This window comes from Arachis hypogaea, chromosome 19 (genome assembly GCF_003086295.3).
Source record: "Arachis hypogaea cultivar Tifrunner chromosome 19, arahy.Tifrunner.gnm2.J5K5, whole genome shotgun sequence".
NCBI lineage: Eukaryota > Viridiplantae > Streptophyta > Magnoliopsida > Fabales > Fabaceae > Arachis > Arachis hypogaea.
The window spans coordinates 151,274,207-151,293,407 of record NC_092054.1 but is presented as its reverse complement, the minus strand read 5'-3'; the positions used below and the strand labels follow the sequence as shown (position 1 = coordinate 151,293,407).

At 37.6% G+C, this 19,201-nt stretch overlaps 1 protein-coding gene across 1 annotated transcript; it reads left to right on the top strand.

Moving 5' to 3' along the window:
* The first annotated feature begins 11,066 nt into the window (after positions 1–11,066).
* LOC112779090 (uncharacterized) lies at positions 11,067–11,951 on the top strand. Its single transcript, XM_025823346.1, has one exon. It carries the CDS (start codon positions 11,067–11,069, stop codon positions 11,949–11,951), a length of 885 nt encoding a protein of 294 aa, XP_025679131.1.
* The last annotated feature ends 7,250 nt before the right edge of the window (positions 11,952–19,201 follow it).

The window sequence follows — 19,201 nt, the reverse complement described above, 5'->3', positions numbered from 1 at the left end:
CTCTTTTCAATGGGAAAAACTACACTTATTGGAAGGAGAGAATGAAGATCTTTGTGCAAACAGTGGATTACAGACTTTGAAAGATTATCCTGGAGGGTCCTCAATATCCAACCATCACAAGTGCCGAAGGAGTTGTTTCTCTTAAACCAGAAACAAGCTGGACCGAAGAAGACAGAAAGAAGGTTGAACTCAATGCCAAGGCCATCAACTTACTCAATTGTGCTATCAGCTTCGAGGAATGCCGACGGGTATCACGTTGCACAACGGTAAAAGAAATCTGGGACAAACTCCTAGTGACTCATGAAGGAACCACCGTTGTTAAGAAGACCAGGATAGATATGTTAAACAGAAAGTATGAAATGTTTACAATGAAGGAAGGAGAATCCATTGATGAACTGTTTGAGCGCTTCAACACCATCATTGTCGGGCTATGGGAATCAAGTATCCTGAATCTGTGCTAGTGAGAAGAGTGTTGAGATGTCTCACAAAAGAGTGGGAAACAAAAGCATTAATAATTTCTGAGAGTAGTGGTCTTGATTCTATGACATATGATGATTTGAGAGGAAATCTTCTTGCTTTTGAAAACACTTATTTGAAAAAAGATTCAAAAAAGAAAGGAATTGCTTTTACTTCTGTGACTAACCCCCTGGATGATGAGTCCAGTGATTCTGAAAATGAATTTGTGTTGTTTGCCAAAAAATTCAGGAAAATGGTGAAGCTCAAGGAGAGAGGCAAAGGAGGCAGCTCAAGAAACTGAAGTTATTTCTCAGCAAGGTGACATGCTACAACTGTAAGGAAACAGGGCATTTCAAATCCGATTGTCCTAAGTTGAAGAAGGAAGAAAAGCCAAAGAAAGGAAAGAAAAAGGGACTGATGGCATCATGGGAGGATCTAGAAAATGATTCCGAAGATGATGAAGAATCCGAAACCAAGTCTCAACCATGTCTTATGGCTGACCTCGTTGAACAGGTAATCGTTCCTAACCCTGACACTGAATCTCTTCTTCTTTTGATAGATCATCTTTCTGAAAAAATAAGGTGTTTTTTGCTGGATAATCAAGAACTTGAACAACAAATTACCATCCTTAAAGCAGAAAATAGTTTTCTTAAAGAAAAACTAAGGGCGGCCGAAACTGTTTGTGATCTTGTTGAAGAAAATAAGCAGTTAAAAGCCCAACTTAGGAGCTGTGAAAGTAACCATTCAGTTGTTGCATATGTAGATTGTTTTAAAAGAAATGAAGAGTTGCTTAAAGAGGTCAAAAGACTTAAAGAAGACTTAGCCAAGTTCACTCAAAGTTCTGAAAATCTGAATCAAATTTTGGCTAGTCAAAAATCTCTTTATGATAAAGCTGGCTTGGGATTCTATAAATCTAATGAGAAACCTTATTTTGAAAACATTGCCTCATCTTCTAATGATACAAGGTTTCAAAACCCAACAAGCTTTAACAAAACAGCAACTCCAAGGTTTTGTAGACTATGTAACCGAAATGGACACTTTCCCATTCAATGCTTTTTTGGTGAGAGGATGATTGGTGATAAAGTTTACAAAGTGTTTTTTGATTATAATGATTTAGGACATAAGAGATAGTTTAACGTAAAAGGATCCAAGAAAATTTGGATACCTAAGGTTACTTGAGCTTGTCTTGTAGGTATGCCTAGCATCCAAACGAAAGGAGAATATGTGGTATATGGACAGTGGATGCTCTAGGCATATGACCAGAAAGACAACCTTCCTCATAAAGCTTGATGAATATGATGGAGGATTTGTCACTTTTGGTGATGATGCTAAAGGAAAGATAGTAGCTGTTGGAAAAGTTGGTAAAAGCTTTTCATCTTGTATAAATGATGTTCTTCTTGTAAATGGTTTGAAGCATAATTTACTTAGTGTAAGCCAATTGTGTGATCTAGGTTTTGAAGTTATTTTTAGAAAGTTTGTATGTTTGGTTGTTTGTGAGAAAATAAGGGACATTTTATTTGAAGCTAAAAGATGCAATAATGTGTATGGATTGACTCTTGAAGACTTGAAAGAACAAAATGTAACATATTTTACTTCTCTTGAATCTGAAAAATGGCTATGGCATAGAAAGTTGGGTCATGCAAGCATGTACCAAATTTCTAAGCTAGTCAAGAAAAATTTGGTTAGAGGAATTCCAAATATCAAATTTGACAAGGATCTTACTTGTGATGCTTGCCAATTGGGCAAACAAGTAAAATTCTCTTTTAAATCAAAAGATGGAATCTTAACCAAAAGGCCATTAGAGATGTTACATATTGATCTTTTTGGTCCAACAAGAACTCAAAGTTTAGAAGGTAAACACTATGGTCTTGTGGTGGTAGATGATTACTCTAGATTAGGTTGGGTATTTTTTCTTGCTCATAAGAATGATGCTTTTCATGCTTTTTCAACCCTTTGCAAGAAAATTCAAAATGAAAAAGATTTGAAAATCGCCCATTTGAGAAGTGATCACAGAAGAGAATTTGAAAACCAAGACTTTGAAAAATTCTGTAATGACTTTGGAATTGCTCATAACTTTTCATGCCCTAGAACCCCTCAACAAAATGGGGGTGGTTGAGAGAAGGAATAGAAGCCTTCAAGAGATGACTAGGGTCATGCTTTATGACAATGAGATTCCTAAATTTCTATGGGCTGAAGCTGTAAATACAGCATGTTACATTTTGAATAGGATAATTATAAGAAAAGGGTTGAAGAAAACACCTTATGAGTTATGGAAAGGAACCCCTCCAAATCTTAAGTATTTTCATGTTTTTGGATGCAAATGTTTTGTACTTAACAATAAAGAAAACCTTGGCAAATTTGATTCAAAATCCTATGAAGGGATGTTTGTTGGATACTCCACCACTAGCAAGGCCTATAGGATTTATCTCAAAGAACAGAGAACCATAGAGGAATTCATACATGTTACTTTTTGTGATTCTAATTTAATTCCCAGCACTGTGATAGATAATGATTCAGACTGCGAAGAAGCTGGAACAAGTAAAGAGAATCCCAAATCTGCTCAAAATAAAGAATCTGCCAGTCCAGTTTTGTCTCGTCAGATTGAAGGAGACATTTCCATTTTGTCTCCCGAGCAGGCACGAGAAACTGAAACAGTGAGACCACCAGAAGCTCATCAAAGCTCAACACCACTCCGGAAGCCTAGAGAATGGAAGTATATGAGGGGTTATCGTCATGACTTTATTATTGGTGATCCCTCTCAAGGTGTAACAACAAGATCCTCAACCAAAAGGCAATCCGAACCAAGCAATTTTGCCCTCTTGTCACAAATGGAGCCCAACAATGTCAAACAATCTCTTGAAGATCCATCATGGGTCAAAGCAATGCAAGAAGAGCTTGCTCAATTTGACAAGAATGAGGTTTGGACACTAGTACCCCATCCGAATGGTAAGAAAGTTACGGGTACTAAGTGGGTGTTTAAAAATAAACTCGGTGAGGATGGACAAGTTGTTCGTAACAAGGCTAGATTAGTGGCCCAAGGTTACGATCAAGAAGAGGGTATAGATTTTGATGAGTCTTTTGTTTTGGTAGCTAGAATGGAAGCAATTAGGTTGCTTCTTGCCTATGCTGCCCATAAAGGTTTTAAAATATTTCAAATGGATGTTAAATGTACTTTCCTTAATGCCTTTATTGATAGAGAAGTGTATGTGGCACAACCCTCCGATTTTGAAGATAAAGAATTTCCAAATCATGTTTTCAAACTATCTAAGGCTCTTTATGGTCTTAGACAAGCTCCAAGAGCTTGGTATGAAAGGCTTAGTGCCTTCTTGTTGGAAAATCAATTTCAAAGGGGTACCACCGGCACTACTTTATTTATTAAAGCATCTAATGATGATATACTCCTAGTTCAACTTTATGTTGATGACATTGTGTTTGGATCGGCCAATGTATCCTTGTGTGAAGAGTTTGGAAAAGTCATGACTAGTGAGTTTGAGATGAGTTTAATGGGAGAGCTTACTTTCTTTCTTGGCCTCCAAATTAAACAAACTCCTAGTGGTACTTTTATTCACCAAGGAAAGTATGCAAAAGAACTTATCAAAAAATTTGGCCTAGAAAGTTCCAAACCAATGGGAACACCAATGCATCCTAACACAAAACTTGAAAAGGATGATGATGGCAAAGATGTGAATGAAACAAGGTATAGAGGGATGATAGGTTTACTCATGTACCTTACTTCTTCTAGACCAGACATTGTTCAAAGTGTGGGTGTATGTTCAAGGTTTCAATCTCACCCAAAAGAATCCCATCTTTCAGCCGTTAAGCACATCATTAGATACATTAAGGGAACTAGTGATTATGGCTTGTGGTATCCTAAATCTGATGACTTTTGTGCAATAGGATTTTATGATACAGATTATGCGGGAGATAGGGTGGATAGACGGAGTACATCCGGCATGTGTTGCTTCCTTGGAAGCTCACTCAACATGTGGTCAAGCAAAAAACAAGTCACAGTAGCTCTATCTATAGCTGAAGCTGAATATATTTATGCATCTGCATGTTGTTCACAACTAATTTGGTTAAAAACGCAGTTGGAAGATTACAAATTAAAGATCAATAGTATACCTTTATTTTGTGATAATATGAGTGCTATAAACATTTCAAAAAATCCTGTTCTGCATTCAAGAACCAAGCACATTGAAATTAAATATCATTTCATTAGAGAACATGTGCAAAAAGGTACTATTGATATTCAATTTGTAAAATCTGAAGACCAACTTGCTGACATTTTTACAAAACCACTCTGTGAAGACAGATTCTGCACTTTGAGAAAAAGTTTGGAAATGATTGATTTAAGTTCTCTTGATAATTTGTGAAATTTTGATTCTGCTCAGTTTTGTCTCGTAGGAATGGACGAGATAAAAATCAGAGTGTATGGGAAGGGCTGTGATTAAGGGGGAGATTGCGCCTAAATCAATTATCATGGGCCCCACCAAACTTCTTTGACCCCACTCTGACCGTTTTGTTAAGTTTCCTTTTTGTGCACATCAAAATCTTTTTGTTGTCTCATCAAATCTTGTTGAAAGTGGTTATTGTCAAATCAAATCCTTCTCCTCAACTAATCCCTTGATTCAAGGAACCACTTTTCAGTTTATTTCAAATAAAAGAGAAACTTCCTTGGGTATTAACCGCCACTTAATGGTCATTAAATTCCCTCCAATTCTCTCTCCACTCCACATTTAATGCTTCCCTAACCTTCCTCCTCCCTCACTCCATTCGGTTTCTATTCAACCCCCCCCCCATCTTCCACTTCTCCATTTTCACTACCATGAAAAAGAAAACTGCCCCCAGGAAAAGTGAAAGGATTCTATTTTCTCAAAAATCATCCACACCACAATCTCACACACACATACATATTCACTCTACATCATCATCTTCTCCACCCTCAAAACAAACCGACACCATGCGAAGGAAATTCATAGCCACTAAGACCTCTTCAAGAAAGAAGAAAGAGAAAGCTCCTGTGGAGGAAGAGGAAGAATCTCACACCTCACCAATTCCATCACTACCACCATCTCTACCGAAGAAAGCCACGCCAGGAAAGAGTTTTCAGAAAACAAAAGGATTCGCGCTGCACAATACCAAGGAACCAGCAAACCTGGAATCCTTGGATTTCAAGAACAAATTCAGCAAAACACACTCTCACTATGACCCTGCCAAATTCAACTCCTGTGCTTCATATGAATTTCACAAAGAGGTTCTGGAAAAGCGTCATCTTTGTCCCACTTATCTCGTCAACCTTGACTCTCTCACCAACAAAGGGATAAATGTCTCTTCTCTTTTTGAACTTCTTCAATGGACTCCTCTGCTTCACATCCAGAAACCGGTTTACCCCGGTTTAGTTCGTGAGTTCTATGCCAACATGCGACTGATTGATGGCACCATCCATTCATATGTGAAGAGGGTTCATATCACTCTTGATACTAGAATAATTGGGATGGCTCTAGGCTACAAAGAGGAGGGGCCGAGAGCATACATGGCCGAAAAGTGGGATTCACAAGTCGGCATCACCTAGAAGGTTGTTCTTCAACACATTTGTGAGAATCTCTCTGGCTTGGATGGCACTACTCCTACCCACAAAGCCCTCGGACCAACCAACTCTTTGCTTCATCGGATCATCACCCACATTTTGACTCCTCAAAGCAGCTCCCATAATAGAGTAACATTCTCTGACTCTCTCATCATATTTGCACTTGTTACATCTACTCCTATATCTTTTGGTTATCTTATGATCCGACACATGTGGGAATCGGTTAAGAGCACCAAAAAGGCAAATCTACCCTATGGTATGTTCTTAACTAGTATCTTTGAATATTTTAAAATTGATCTTCTGAATGAGGCAGTAGAAAACAAAGTGTCTATGATCAAAGGAGGTGGCACTGTTAAAGGAACCAAGGGCAAGAAATCTGTAGCTTCGGATAGTGAATATGAAAGCCGGCCTGAGTCCTCTAAAGCAACCAAGTCTATCAAAGAAATTCTCACAGAATTTTCAAATATGTCAGAGCTCATGGTCCAATCCCATAAGACGGCACGTAAACTAGCCTATGAGAATGAAAGAGCTTGGATGAGATGCAAGGACAGGGTCAATTTGATGCTAGAAAGTCTTGAGGAGGATCTCGGAGCTGCTAGTGATGAAGGAGCTGAGGAATCTGATCTTCATTTATCTGATGATTAATCTGTTTCTTTTAGTATTTGATATTGGCATATTTAGGCTCAATTTGATACTCTGTTTTGTTTGGTTGGATACTGTTAGTACTATAACTCTGTGGATACTCTTGGGAAATATTTTGGATATTTTGTTTGCTATGTCAAATTCTTTTTGCAGGTGCCCCTTGATGCCAAAAGGGGGAGGAATGATTCTGAAAATGAAACTGGAAAACAGGAGATGAAATTCTCTTTGAGAGTTCATGATCACTCTTGTTGATGCTTGATAATGCTGATAATTCATGTTGATAATGCATTTATTTTATCTTGATTGCTGCTGTTGCTTGATGTTTATCTTGGTAAAATGCTTGGTTGATTATAATTGTGATGCATTTGTCTTACCTTGATATAATGATTGCTGTTTTGGATTTATTTTTGGCAGTTCCTTTAAGTTGAAAAATATGAAGTTTACTACTATTTGAGATGATCATCAATGATTAGAAAAATTTTTCTTTGCTATGATCAATCTGATTTGATTTGATTAAAAAAAATTCAGGAAACATCAACCTTGTTGTTTTTGTATGATTGAGCAGAAAATCAAATTATTGATAACAAATGAGTTTTGATATCATTCAGTTCTGCTCATAAATCAAGACATTCAACATTACATAATGAATATGTTGAATAACATTGTTGCCTTAGACTTGATAAAAATTGTTACAGGTATAAAGCTTCCCTTGGTAAAATAGCATACATTAAGGGGGAGCCATGTGATAATTAGAAAGGAGGAGAAATTCAAATATTCAAAGGGAGTATTCTACTCTTTAATCTTTAATTTCTTTCCATTTGAATTTTTTTTAATAATGTTTGTCATCAAGTGGGAGATTGATGAGTTTGGAAAACTCTAATTTAAATTAGTGATAATCAAACATTATTAATGTGATTAATTGCAAAATTATTAGTTGATATTAATTTACAAATATTGATTTAAATAATTTTGCTTTGCAGGATTTTACATTTGGGCCGAAAAGAAAAGATGCATACAGCAAGCCCATTAAAATTATTTTCAGCTTTGATGCAAAACTTGTTTAGTTCTTAAGGCCGAAACAATAATTTGATCATTGGGTCAAAATTCAATCATTATCATTATAAGCCCAATATGCTTACTCAGCCTTGGTTAAAATGATTAAGTGACTTGGCTGAAACAAACTATTAGTTGGACCAGTTTTATTTATCATTGATACAAACCCAAATAATTTTGCTTGTTTGGTCCGAAACCAATCATGAGTGAAAGCAAATGTATTGCTTCTTGCTTCCAACAGAATCTATTTCCACCATGAGATGGAATTCAAATTTCATTAAAGAGAAGTTAATACTTGCATTGGAAACATGAGAGAGAGTTGGTCATTGATGTGATGGTAATCATCAATGCTACACGCTACTCTGCAAGGGAAGTAAAAGCAATCCCATTTCAATTAATTTGATTCATTTAATTGCTTTTCTTCTAGCTCTATCTTCTCTCTCATCTTTCTTCTACCTTCGGTCATATCATTACAGAGAAAGCATGGAGGCTATGGCTAGACACCGAAAGGAAGAACAAGCAACAAAGACCATCACAATGATGACAAGAAAAAGCAAACTAAAAGTATGTTGTGGTTAAGATTCTCTTTCACTTGTGGTAAGATTTTGTGAAGAGATCTTGGCTCCTTCATACCAAAAATAGAAGTGAAGATCTCGGCCAACAGAGAAGAAGAATCTTGGGAGGATGGCTTGTCTCTGATTATACTCAACCACCACAGGATGTAGCTACAGTGGCTACGTGATGGAGAAGGCAGAGATTGGAGCAGATGAAGCTATCATCATCATGAAGCATCAAGGGCCAGAGATTCATCTTGGAGAGTAAGGCAAGGATGAAGGGCTTGGATTGATGAAGATTGGTGACCAAGGAAGGACTAGAGGTAATTGCATGTTGGGTTTTGCATGGGTTATCTCTTCTCTCTCTCTCTCTGGCCAAACCGATTCTGTTTGAAGAAGAAGAAGATTGGCTTAGTTTGTTTGGTTTTCAACCTTGGAGGCTTCTTCCTATAAGTAAGGGTGAACAAAATATTGTACTTTTAATTCAAAGAGAAAAGAGCCGTTGTAAAAGTCTCTCTCCATACAGTTTTCATTTCTTGAGTTGTGATCACCGTGATGAGCGGTGAAGGGAGCCCAAAAGGGCATCCTCATGAGCGCCAGCCCACTGCAGAAGAACAAGATCAGCTGAACAGGAGTATAAAGAAGGTCAGAAAGGACGGAGAGGGATTCACAGGAACTCAGATCTTAGTTCCAAGAGAAGAGGAATGGATGATAGACAACCCAGCTGCTGAGAATAGTTTGAAGACTAGAAAAACCTTTGCCCAAATGGTCAAAGGAGGTCCTGCAGAACATCATATGGAAGAAGATGAGCTTGAGGCAGAGGAGGAAGAAGAAGACCATGGAAGAAAGGAACCAGAGACAGAGCAACACAAACAAAAAGAAGACAATATTAACGACAAAATCAATTCAGAGGGGATAAGAGTTGAAAAGGTAGAAGAAGGTTTATATAATATTGTTATAAGTGAGACTTTTGAGAGGAGACTATGGAAGCCCTGGTGGAATACAATAATAGTAAAGCTTCTAGGAAGGAAAGTGGGATATGCAGCTATCAAAAGAAGACTTGAGAGTATGTAGAGCAAGAAAGGTACCATAGATGTCATTGACCTTAGCAATGATTTCTATTTAGTAAAATTTTATGCTAGTGAAGACTTTGATTATGCTCTGTTGGAAGGTCCTTGGAAGATATTCGACCACTATCTCATAGTGAGACTTTGGGAACCTAACTTCAATCTTATGAAAGCCACAATAGATAGAATCACTGCCTGGGTGAGACTTCCAGGTTTACCTATAGAACTCTATGACAGAACCATACTGAGGAAAATTGGAAATCTGATTGGTAGGACAGTTAAAGTCGACGACAACACAGCCAAGATGAGCAGAGGAAAATTCGCTAGATTATGTGTAGAAGTTGACTTAACGAAGCCGTTGATGGGAAGATATATGATCAATGGAGAAGACTACCAGGTGGAATATAAAGGGATACATCAGATTTGCTTTACCTGTGGAAGAATAGACCATGATCAGAATAATTGTACAATGAAAAAGCAACAAATAGAAACATCAGTGAATCAAAATGATGACCAAAAAACAGAAACTGGAAAAGATAAGCAAAATGACACAAACATAGAATCATCAAAAGGAAGTGAAGAAGGAAATGGGAACACAAACATGAAGGATAAAGGAAAACAAATAGTGACAGATAGTAAGGAAAATTATGGCACTTGGATGGTCGTTCAAAGACCAAAAAGATGGAAAAAGGAGGCAAATATGAATTTAGCAAATATGGGGGAGAAACCAGCAAATCAAAATAGAACCAAAACAGCAGAGAAAATCACACAAGATTTGGAGTTCTACAAATAGAAGAATCAACAATGGAGGATGAAGGGAAGGAGGAGAATGAAAGCCAAGAGAAGAACGGAGCTAAAGGCGAAATTATAGGGAACCAAAATCCAACAAACAAACAGAAAAAAGAAATTGAAGGCAAACAAGTGCAAGCAACAGAAAAAAACTCACAAGGCAGCATCGAAAATGGAACAAAAAAAATACAACAATCAGAGAAGAAACACAACGCAACCAGAAAAATAACAAGGAGCATAACAGAAGTAAGGGAACACAATCCCACAAAGAGATCAACAAGAATATATCCAAGACCCATTTTGAGGAAAACTGGGTTGAGAACGCTATAGCTACTCCAACTCAAATGAAGGAGGAAATGGAACACTCAACCCAAACAATGCTACAAGAAAGCAAACCACCTGATCCAACAGCTATGGCCGAGGATGGAAAGGAAGACATGGAGATGGAAAATGGGGAGAAAAACCCAACTGAGAGTTTATTAGAAGGAGTGGATTTCACCACACCAGAAATCAGTGTTCTTAGAGACACAGAGATGCAAATAAACTGACCTGATTTGTTGATCGGGTAAGGGTTTTTTATTTCCCTTTTCTTATCCTTTTTTAGTCTCTATGATTAGTCTAGTTTAGAATGTAAGAGGTGCGGCTAGTGATGCTTTTAGGCGTACCTTCAAGGATATGATGAAGCAACATAAACCAGATTTAGCTATTTTGTTGGAAACTAAATGCAGCGGTGATACAGTAAAGAAAGTTATACAATATTTGGGTTTCACTAATTCCATCATTGAAGAAGCTCAGGGTTTTACAAGGGGTATTTGGATTTGTTGGAATAGAAAGGACCTTAACATAACTAAAGTCGAATCACATCGACAATACATTCATGTGAAAGTCCAGTATCAAAGAGATAATGAATAGTTTTTGATGGCGGTGTATGCTAATCCACACAACCAAATGAGAAATCAGCTTTGGCCTAAGCTCCTAAACATAGCAAACTCGATGGATGGAGCTTGGTTGATAGCTGGTGACTTTAATGAAATTAAGGATGCTTCGGAAAAAAAGGGCGGAGCGGCTTTGGATATGAGAGCATGTAACAACTTTGCAAATTGGATCAACAGATGTGGGCTGATTGACTTAGGCTTCATAGGATCAAGATTCACGTGGAAGGGTCCAAAATGGGATGGGCATGATAGGGTGTTCAAACGATTGGATAGGGCACTCTCTAACCCTATGTGGAGAACCAGATTCCAACAAGCAACAGTTGAAGTTCTTACTAGAACCAATTCCGACCATCACCCTCTTCTTATCAAATGTGAAAAGGAAAGAAATGGTGTTTATACTAGACCATTCAGATTTGAAGCCATGTGGGAGTTACATCCAGATTTTCAAAACTGCCTAAGAACAAGTTGGAACAAAGAAAACTATCTACTAACAGCTATTGGAGAACTTAAAAAATACCTACTGAAGTGGAATAAGGAAATATTCGGGAACATCTCCAAAGCTAAAAGAAGACTTCTCAACAGGATCGCGGGCATTCAAAGAAGCAATACGTACGGAGTAAATCCCTATCTAGACAAATTGGAGCAAGATTTGAACAAAAAACTAAATGATATTCTAGATAAGGAAGAGACCTTTTGGATGCAAAAATCAAGACAGGAATGGATAGTAGAAGGAGATAGAAATACAAGATACTACCACACCAAAACCATCATCAGAAGGGGAAAAAACAGAATTCAAAAGCTTCGGAACAAAGAGGGAAACTGGATTGAAGAAGAAGAGCTAAAAGCACATGTCCTCAAACACTTCTAAGACCTATACCAAGAACAGGTAAATATCAATCCAATTGATAATTTATCATTTTTGATGCCTAATTTCAGTACCTCTGATTGTAGGAAACTCATAGCTATGCCGACAGAAATGGAGATAAGAAGAGCTATTTTTAGCATCGGATCGCTCAAGGTACCAGGAAGTGACGGACTTCCGTCTCTCATCTACAAGAACAACTGGGAGATAATGAAAGGGAAGCTATGCAATTTCATATACTCCTGCTAGACCGAACCAAAACAGATAAAACAAAGCAACACTACCCTCTTGACGCTTGTCCCTAAGCTCAACAACCCTGAGTTTATAAGTCAATTCAAACCTATTGCTCTTTGCAATGTGTGCTACAAAGTTATAACCAAGATCCTGGTTGATAGAATAAAGCCTCACCTTAATGACAGAATTGCAGCTCACCAATCTAGCTTTGTTCCGGGAAGGAAAATCCAAGACAACATTGTGATTGCCAAGGAGATGATGCACACCATGAGAAGAATGAAAGGAAAAAAGCAATTTATGGCCATCAAAATTGATTTTGAGAAGGCATATGATAGGGTAGATTGGAACTTCATGATGAGAAGACTTCAAGAATTTAATTTCCCAAGCCATCTAGTCAATTTGATTATGAACTGTGTCCAAACGGTTTTTTACAGCGTCATTTGGAATGGTAATAGAACGAAAGAGTTTGTGCCTAAAAGAGGCTTGAGACAGGGAGACCCCATCTCTCCCTACCTGTTTGTTATCGGCATGGACAAACTTTCCCACCTCATAGAAGACCGGGTTCAGAGAGGTTTATGGAAGGCAATTAGAGTGGGAAAGGAAGGACCTGACATATCCCACCTTATGTTTGCGGATGACCTTCTCTTGTTTGTTGAAGCAACAATAGATCAGATTAAGGAAGTGACATGGGTGATTGAAACCTTTTGCAAAGCATCTGGACTGAAGATCAACGTAGAAAAATCCTCCATTATTTTCTCTAAAAGAACCAATATGGACATCCGGGATGAAATTAATAAATATTCGGGCTTTAAAGAACAAAGGGACTTAGGCCGCTACCTGGGGGCTATGATCACTAGCAACAGAAAAGGGAAAGAGAACTTCAAAGACATACTAGAGAGAGTCCATAACAAATTGAAAGGGTGGAAGAGTAAGTGCTTATCACTTGCGGGAAGACTTACACTAGCTCAATCAGTGTTAAGCCCAGCTCTCAATTTCAGCATGCAATATGAAAGAGTACCAAGAGGAATTTGTTTAGAGGTGGAAAAACTGAAGAGAAGCTTCATATGGGGAGATGAACCAGATAAGAAGAAAATACATCTCATAAGTTGGAAGACCCTTTGTCAACCGAAATATTTGGGAGGACTAGGATTCAGAAGGCTCAACACTATGAATGATACTTTCCTACTAAAAATTATTTGGCAAGCTATGGAGAATCTGGAAGCACTTTGGGTTCAAGTCCTTTCAAATAAGTACTGCAAAGGAAATAGGTTGAACAATCTTATGCAAGCAAAATAAGGAGACTCACCCTTTTGGAGAGAAATTATAAAGCTATGGCCTACGTTTTTAAACTGCTCTATTCACTACATTGGAAATGGATTATCTACATTGTTTTGGAAGAAAAATTGGTTAGAGAATAAAGGGATCCTCATAAATAAAGCGTTAAATCTGGACACTGTGGATGTTGAAAGCCTAGTGTAGGAATGGACTAAGCAAAATGGCGAATGGGACATAGACAGACTTAATCAGCACTTGCCTCCTGAGATTGTGATGGAAATTATATGCAAACCACCACCTCAGGCAGAAAATGATGAAAATAGAAGAGGGTGGAGACTGTCTCATGATGAAAATTTCTCTATTAACTCTACCTAAAAAGAACTCAGAAATTGGCCAAGTGAGGAGAAAACTGTTTGGAAACAACTTTGGAGTTGGAGAGGTCCACAAAGAGCGAAAATTTTCTTATGGACAGCCATGCACAAGAAATTGATGACAAATCAGAGAAGAGCCAGAATTTTTGGAGGAGCAGGGGACTCTACGCTACATAATGGAGGACAAGAAGACATCTTTCATGTGCTGAAAAATTGTCCGAAGGCTTCAACAATTTGGGTGAACCTAGTTAAAACAGACGAAATCCCTAATTTCTTTCAATTGGAATGGGATAATTGGATAGAAATAAATCTTCAACAGCAATTGGGGAAAGATGAAGAGTTAGACTGGAGGGACGTGTTTATTATAGCTTGTTGGAGAATTTGGCAATGGAGGAACAAAGAAATTCATGAACAACAGTATAGAAGACCAATGCAACCATATGCAAAAATTAATAAAGAAGCCAAGGAAATTAAAAGAGCGCTTGAGAAAGCTTACCTCATCGGACAGAGAAGAGGAAGAATTGAGAGGAACGTTCGATGGAACCCCCCACCAGCAGGATGGATCAAATTAAACTCTGACGGAACAGCTCAGGGCAACCCAGGAACTATCGGCTGTGGAGGAATTCTACGGGATGAGGAGGGGCACTGGATAGCGGGCTTCTCTCACAAAGTTGGAGTTGGAACAGCATTCATGGCGGAACTCTGCGGTGTGAAAAAGGGATTAGAGATAACCTGAACAATGGGTTTTCGAAAAATTGTAGTAGAAATAGATGCTGGAGCAGTGATAAAGCTCCTCAACAAGGGAGAAAGTTTGGCCTCCCACCCTAATGCTGTAGTCAGAGAGATATATGAATTAAAAAGAAGAAATTGGAATATTCATTTTGTTTAAATATATAGAGAAGGTAATATGTGTGCAGATTACCTGGCAAAAAAGAGTTTAACAATGGAAGCTGATTTTATTTTTTGGGATATACCTCCTTCTGACCTTAGGAGGATTATTAGTGATGATGAAAGAGGGGTTACCTTACCCCGTTTAGTTTGTATCTAGGTTTTCTCTTGAGCTTTTTAGCTCCGTTTCATTGCCAAAAAAAAAGTAAGGGTGAACAGTCAAGGTTTGATTCAAGGAAAAGAAAAAAGTGAGCACAGAGTTCCTATAGCTCCCCAAGCTAACAGAAATTTTTCTCCTTCAATGTTCTTCATTTTGTATTTTTCTGTTTAATTTTGTCATGTCTTGAGTCTCATGGAAAAAGGTAAACAGTGAGGTTTGTATGAAAAAGACATAGAGCGAAAAAAAGCAGAGAGTACAAAATTAAAAGAAAAAGTCATAGATGTCCTTAGAGTTCCTTTGTACATCTGTGTTGTGTTTCATGATTCTGTAGGAATCCCCTTGTAAGTTGGGTTAGCACTTTACAGTGAAAGCTTGGCAGTGACCAAGTCAAGTTCAGTTTGGGTTTAGATTCTGGACTTGTCCTAGATAGGAAGGGGAGTTCTTAGGGAGAATTGGTGTTTGTAATCAAGACTGATTATAGTGAAATTCCATCATTGTTGTGATGGAGACTGGATGTAGACTGCACTGCACTTAGCAGCTGAACCAGGATATATCTGGGTGTAATCTTCTCTCTCTTCTACTCCATTTCTGTTTCTGCTGCACAGGAGGTAAAATAAAAAATATCTCGTACTGACTGACGAGACAAAAAGAAAAGTCTCGTGGCTGAGTACGAGACAAAAGAAAAAGTCTCGTGACTGGTTACGAGATAAAAAAACAAAAAATTTCCAGAAGTGATTTCAAAGGCCAGCAAGTATTGTCAAGTGAAAAAGGGGCTAAAATTCAACCCCCTTCTCTTAGCCACATATCGTATGACAGAGAAGGAGAGATTTTTGGAGGTAGGGGTGTTCATGGTTTGGTTAATCCAAAAACCAAACCAGTTTTTTGGTTAACCAAAAATATAGTATTGGTTAATTAACCAAATTGGTTTTACATGATGAAACCGGTTATTAACCGGTTAGTGAAATTCAAAACCGGTTTTTAACCGGTTATTAAAATAAAAACCGATTTTTTAAAAAATAACCGATTTTTATATAAAAAACCGGTTTTTGTACCAAAAAACTGGTTTTTTACCAAAAAACCGGTTTTCGTACCATAAAATTGGTTTTTACATGTAAAAATAGATTTTTACACAAAAAATCGGTTTTTGTCCCAAAAACCGGTTTTTATACTAAAAATTAGTTTTTATACCATAAAATTGATTTTTACATGTAAAAATAGATTTTTACACAAAAATTAATATTTTTACATACAAAAATCCAAAATTTTAAACCTTTTTTTAATTGAATTTTTTTAATCTAATTTTTTTCTTTCTAAATGATACGAGTAACATTTGTAAATAATGAAGTCCCTTCCATTACTTTCGTTCCTTTTTCTTTCTTATCTCTTTTCAGTATTTTCTATAAATAATTTTTTTTCTTTCTCTCTCTCTCTCGTTTTCTCTTTCTTTTCTCTCTCTCTTTCTCTCTCTCTCCCATTTTTCTCTCTCCCATTTTTCTCTCTCCTCCTCTCTTTCTCTTCTCTCTCTCCCCCTCAACTCTATCTCTCTCTCTCTCTCTCTCTCTCTCTCTCTCTCTCTCTCTCTCTCTCTCTCTCTCTCTCCCCTTCCCCTCTTTCTCTCCCTCCCCTTTTATTGTCTCTATCCTTCTCTCCCTCTCTCTCCCCCTCCCTCTTTCTCTCTCCCCTCCTCTCCCTCTATCATTCTCTCTCCCCTCTTCTCTTTTCTCTCTCTCCTTCTCTTTTTCTGTCTCTCTCCTTCTCTCTCCCCATCCTCTCTCTCTCCCCTCTCTCTTTCTCTCTCTTTGTCCTCTTTCTCTCTCTTCTTCTCTTTCTCTCTCTTATCCTTCTTCTCTCTTCTTATCTCTCTCCTTTTTTTCTTTCTCCTCCTCTATCTTCACCTCCTCTCTCTCTTCTCTCTCGCTTTAGAGAGAAGAGGAAAAAATAGATAGAAGAGGGATAGAGATTGAGAGAAGGTTGAGAGAGAAAGAGAAAAGAGAGAGTAAGAAAAGAAAGAGGAGAAGGAGAGAAAAGGAAGAGAGGAAGAGGAGGAGAGAGAGAAAGAAGAAAAGGAAAGAGAGATGAGCGAGAGAGAGAAAGAGAGAAAAGAAAAAAAAGAGAGAGAGAAAGAGAGGGAAGGTAAAGAAGAGAGAGAGGAAGGAGAGGGGAGAGAGAAAGAGAGAGAGAGGGAAAAAGAGAGGAGAAAGGAGAGAGAGAAGGAGAGGAGAGAAGAGAAGAGAGAGAGAGATAGGAGGGGAGAGAGAAGATGAGGAGAGATAGAAAAAGGGGAGAGATGATTAGAGAGAGGAAAGGGAGGATAGAGAGGAAGAGAGAGAATGGAGGGGGAGAAAGAGGGCAAGGAAAGAGAGAGAGAGAGAGAGAGGAAGTGAGAGAGCGGAGAGAAGGAGAGAGAGATAGAGAGAGGAGGAGAGAAAGAGAGAGGGAGAGAGAGAAAGAGGGAAGGGGAGAGAGAGAGAGAGGGAGAGAAGGATAGAGAGACAAGGGAGAGAGAAAGAAAGACGAGGTGGAGAGAGAAAGAGAGAGAGAGAGAGAGAGAGAGAGAGAGAGAGAGGAAGAGGGGAAAGAGAGAGAAAGAGAGGAAGAAAGGGAAAGAGAGAGATAGGGAGAGAGGAGGAGAGAAAGAGGGAAAAAGGAAAGAGAGAGAGAGAAGCGGAGAGAGAGGGAAAGGAGAGAGGAGATAAAGAGAAAAATGAGTTAGAGAGAGAAGGGAGAGAGAGGGGGGGAAGGAAAGGGGAGAGAGAGGGAAAAGGGAGAGAAATAGGGGGAAAAAAAGAGAGAGAGAAAGGGACAGAGAATAGAGAGAGAGAGAGAGGATATGGAGAGGAGGAGAAAGAGGAAAATGAGAGAGAGAGAGAGAGAGAGAGAGAGAGAGGAGGGAGAGTAGGGAAAAAGAGAGATAGGAGGAGAGAGAGAAGGGAGAGAAAGAGAGAGAGAGAGAGAGAGAGAAAGAAGGGAGGGAGAGAGAGAGAAAGAAGGGAGGGAGAGAGAGTATGTAATTTGGTTTTGAAATTAGGTTTTGATTTTAATTTGGTTTTGGTTTTGGTTAACCGGTTAAAAACCAGTTTTTTTTTAATTTGGTTTTGGTTAACCAATTCTAAAAAATATGGATATAATTTTTAAATTGTTTCATTAAACTGATTAACCAAAATGTGGTTATAATTTTTTAACCGGTTAATCATATTTTGTTTTTTTATGAACATCCAAACCAAAATGTGGTTATAGTTTTTTAACCGATTAACCACATTTTGGTTTTTTTATGAACACCCCTACTTGGAGGAGCTTAGCTTAGCTTCAACCTTACAAGAATTTTCGTTGAAACTTGATAGCGCTAACAATAATAACAGAATGGTAGGGGCTGATTCGTAACCGTTTGAGGCTTGGAACAAATATATTGTGGACAAGTCAAAAGGGATTGGTTTCATTCAACTTATCAAGGAACAATCTCAACGGGGATTCAAATTGATTAATAATGATCTTGATGGCAAAATTCGCATTGGAAGTTGGAACACAACTGCAGAGTTTCAGTGCTTCGGCTTCATGAATCATGATTTTGGGAGAAAGTTGAACATGCACTAACAATACAATCTAATCAAACTTGTTTATAGTAGTATAATATTTTTTTTCATAAAATGTTAAAATACGTATTTTTATACACTGATTAGTGGTTAATTTTTTATTTACGTATACGCACATACACAATGAACTTTACAATCTAAACTCGACAGAGGTAGTGAAACTAATTTTGGTAGGTGTCAAATAATTAACTAATAATTAATCATTTATTTTGCAAAATATTAAAATCAATCACTCAGTTTTTGCCAAAAATTAACTATTATTTTCAAATAAGCAAAAAAATAATAATAATAAAATATACAAAAATTTGTAATCAAATTTGTAATCTACAAAGATATTGAATTCATATCCATATATTTATTATATCTCATCGTTATAAATAATACAATAAATTTATAACTCTAATAATTAATTTATTAATTTCTATAAATAACTCATTAAATATAACGGAAAAGCTCCGCATACAAGCCCTTTACAAGTTCATTCAGGAATAAACCCAAAAAACGCGTTGCTACACATACGTCTAATACACGCGCTATATAAGATCCCGCGTATATATAACTACCAAATTTAAAAGATTTGTTTCCTTCTTCGTTCTCCTTATTTTCAGATTTCCTCGTTCTTCTTCTCAATCGTTCTTTTCCTTTCCTTTCTCACTGGTATGTTCTTCGTCATTTACGTAACTTCCTCTCTTTGTGCAACTCGAGCTTCGTTTTCTATTTGATTTTTCGTTTTCTGAA

Excerpts from the sequence above, each read along its gene's own strand:
- LOC112779090 (XM_025823346.1), top strand. The coding sequence starts at position 11,067 with ATGGCGGTGTATGCTAATCCACACAACCAAATGAGAAATCAGCTTTGG.